The 1,047-nt window shown below is 63.2% G+C and overlaps 1 protein-coding gene across 1 annotated transcript in view; it reads right to left on the bottom strand.

The window, feature by feature from the left end:
* Window positions 1–1,039, bottom strand: part of LOC104468241 (protein FAM131A-like) — a gene marked incomplete at its 3' end in the record, with an annotated part of 1,722 nt that extends 683 nt beyond the window's left edge. The window contains exons 1-2 of the mRNA XM_010082301.1: window positions 1,019–1,039; window positions 56–149 (exon numbers count right to left, since the gene is read on the bottom strand). Of these exons, the coding sequence (XP_010080603.1) occupies window positions 56–125 (70 nt within the window). The remainder of the gene's footprint in view (window positions 1–55; window positions 150–1,018) is intronic.
* Between the last annotated feature and the right edge of the window lie 8 nt (window positions 1,040–1,047).

The raw sequence follows: 1,047 nt of genomic DNA, 5'->3' as shown, positions 1-1,047 counted from the left end.
CCATAGGAGACCCCCCTTCCCCAGATGCCCCCCTGGCCCCCCTACAAGCAGTTACCGTGCAGCGAGGAACGGGCCAGGGCAGCGATCTCCTGGATGGTCAGCGCGCGCCGCGACTTGGGCAGCATCTCGACAGTGTCCTCAACATTGACCTGCCAGAGTGGGCAGGGGTGTCACAGCCCCCCGCCACCCTGCCCACCCACTGCCCCTGTCACTGTCACAGCTGCTCCACGCTGGGCAGTAGGTTCACGCACACCCACGCCTGTGTGCACACTCCCACACCCTTAGCACACCCACGCACTGCTACTGTGTGTGCACACATGCTGTGCACGCTCACACACGCATGCACACGTGTGCACATGCAGACACACTCAGTGGTCATATACCTGTGCACGCCCACGCACGTAACCACACGTACGTGTGCACTGACCACAAACACACGCGCACTTTCGCTGCACGCTCACACGCATGCCCGCTTGCTGCAGATGTGCCCGTCCCCAGTGTGCACACACATGGACTCACTGCACATGTGTGCTCGCTGTGTGCACTCCATGAGTGCATGCACCGCACACACGTGCACTCGCTGTACACACACATGTACCTGCACATGCGCGCACATGCACACACGTGTGCATCCCTTGTGCCACCAAATGTCCCCCCCCACCTTGTGCACGCGCACACACGTGTGTACACGTGCAAGGCCAAGACGGCCGCGCTCCCCTGCAGCACCCACCGTGCCACAACGTCCCCATGTCCCATCCTGGCCACGCCGTGCCCCAGCCCATGGTCACGGGGGAAGAGATGAGGGATTTTGGAGGAGCGCAACAAATTGCATTGCCATGGCAACGAGGCACCGTGGACTGATTTCTCCCAGGATACAGCCTGGCTGGCGGCTGACGTCAGAGCATCCCCGGCTGCGGGCTGCCACGGCCGGGCAGGCGACAAGCTCCACGCGCCCACGGCCACGGTCAAGATGGGTGCCCCACTGCGGGGCAGCGGCACATGGACACCCTGGTGGTACCTGGAGGAAGTCCTGGCTGTCGAAGGAGG

The sequence above is a fragment of the Pterocles gutturalis genome, unplaced genomic scaffold, assembly GCF_000699245.1.
Source record: "Pterocles gutturalis isolate BGI_N339 unplaced genomic scaffold, ASM69924v1 scaffold24289, whole genome shotgun sequence".
Classification (NCBI taxonomy): Eukaryota; Metazoa; Chordata; class Aves; order Pterocliformes; family Pteroclidae; genus Pterocles; species Pterocles gutturalis.
The sequence above is the reverse complement of the archived record's forward strand: the minus strand, read 5'-3'. Positions and strand labels throughout refer to the sequence as shown.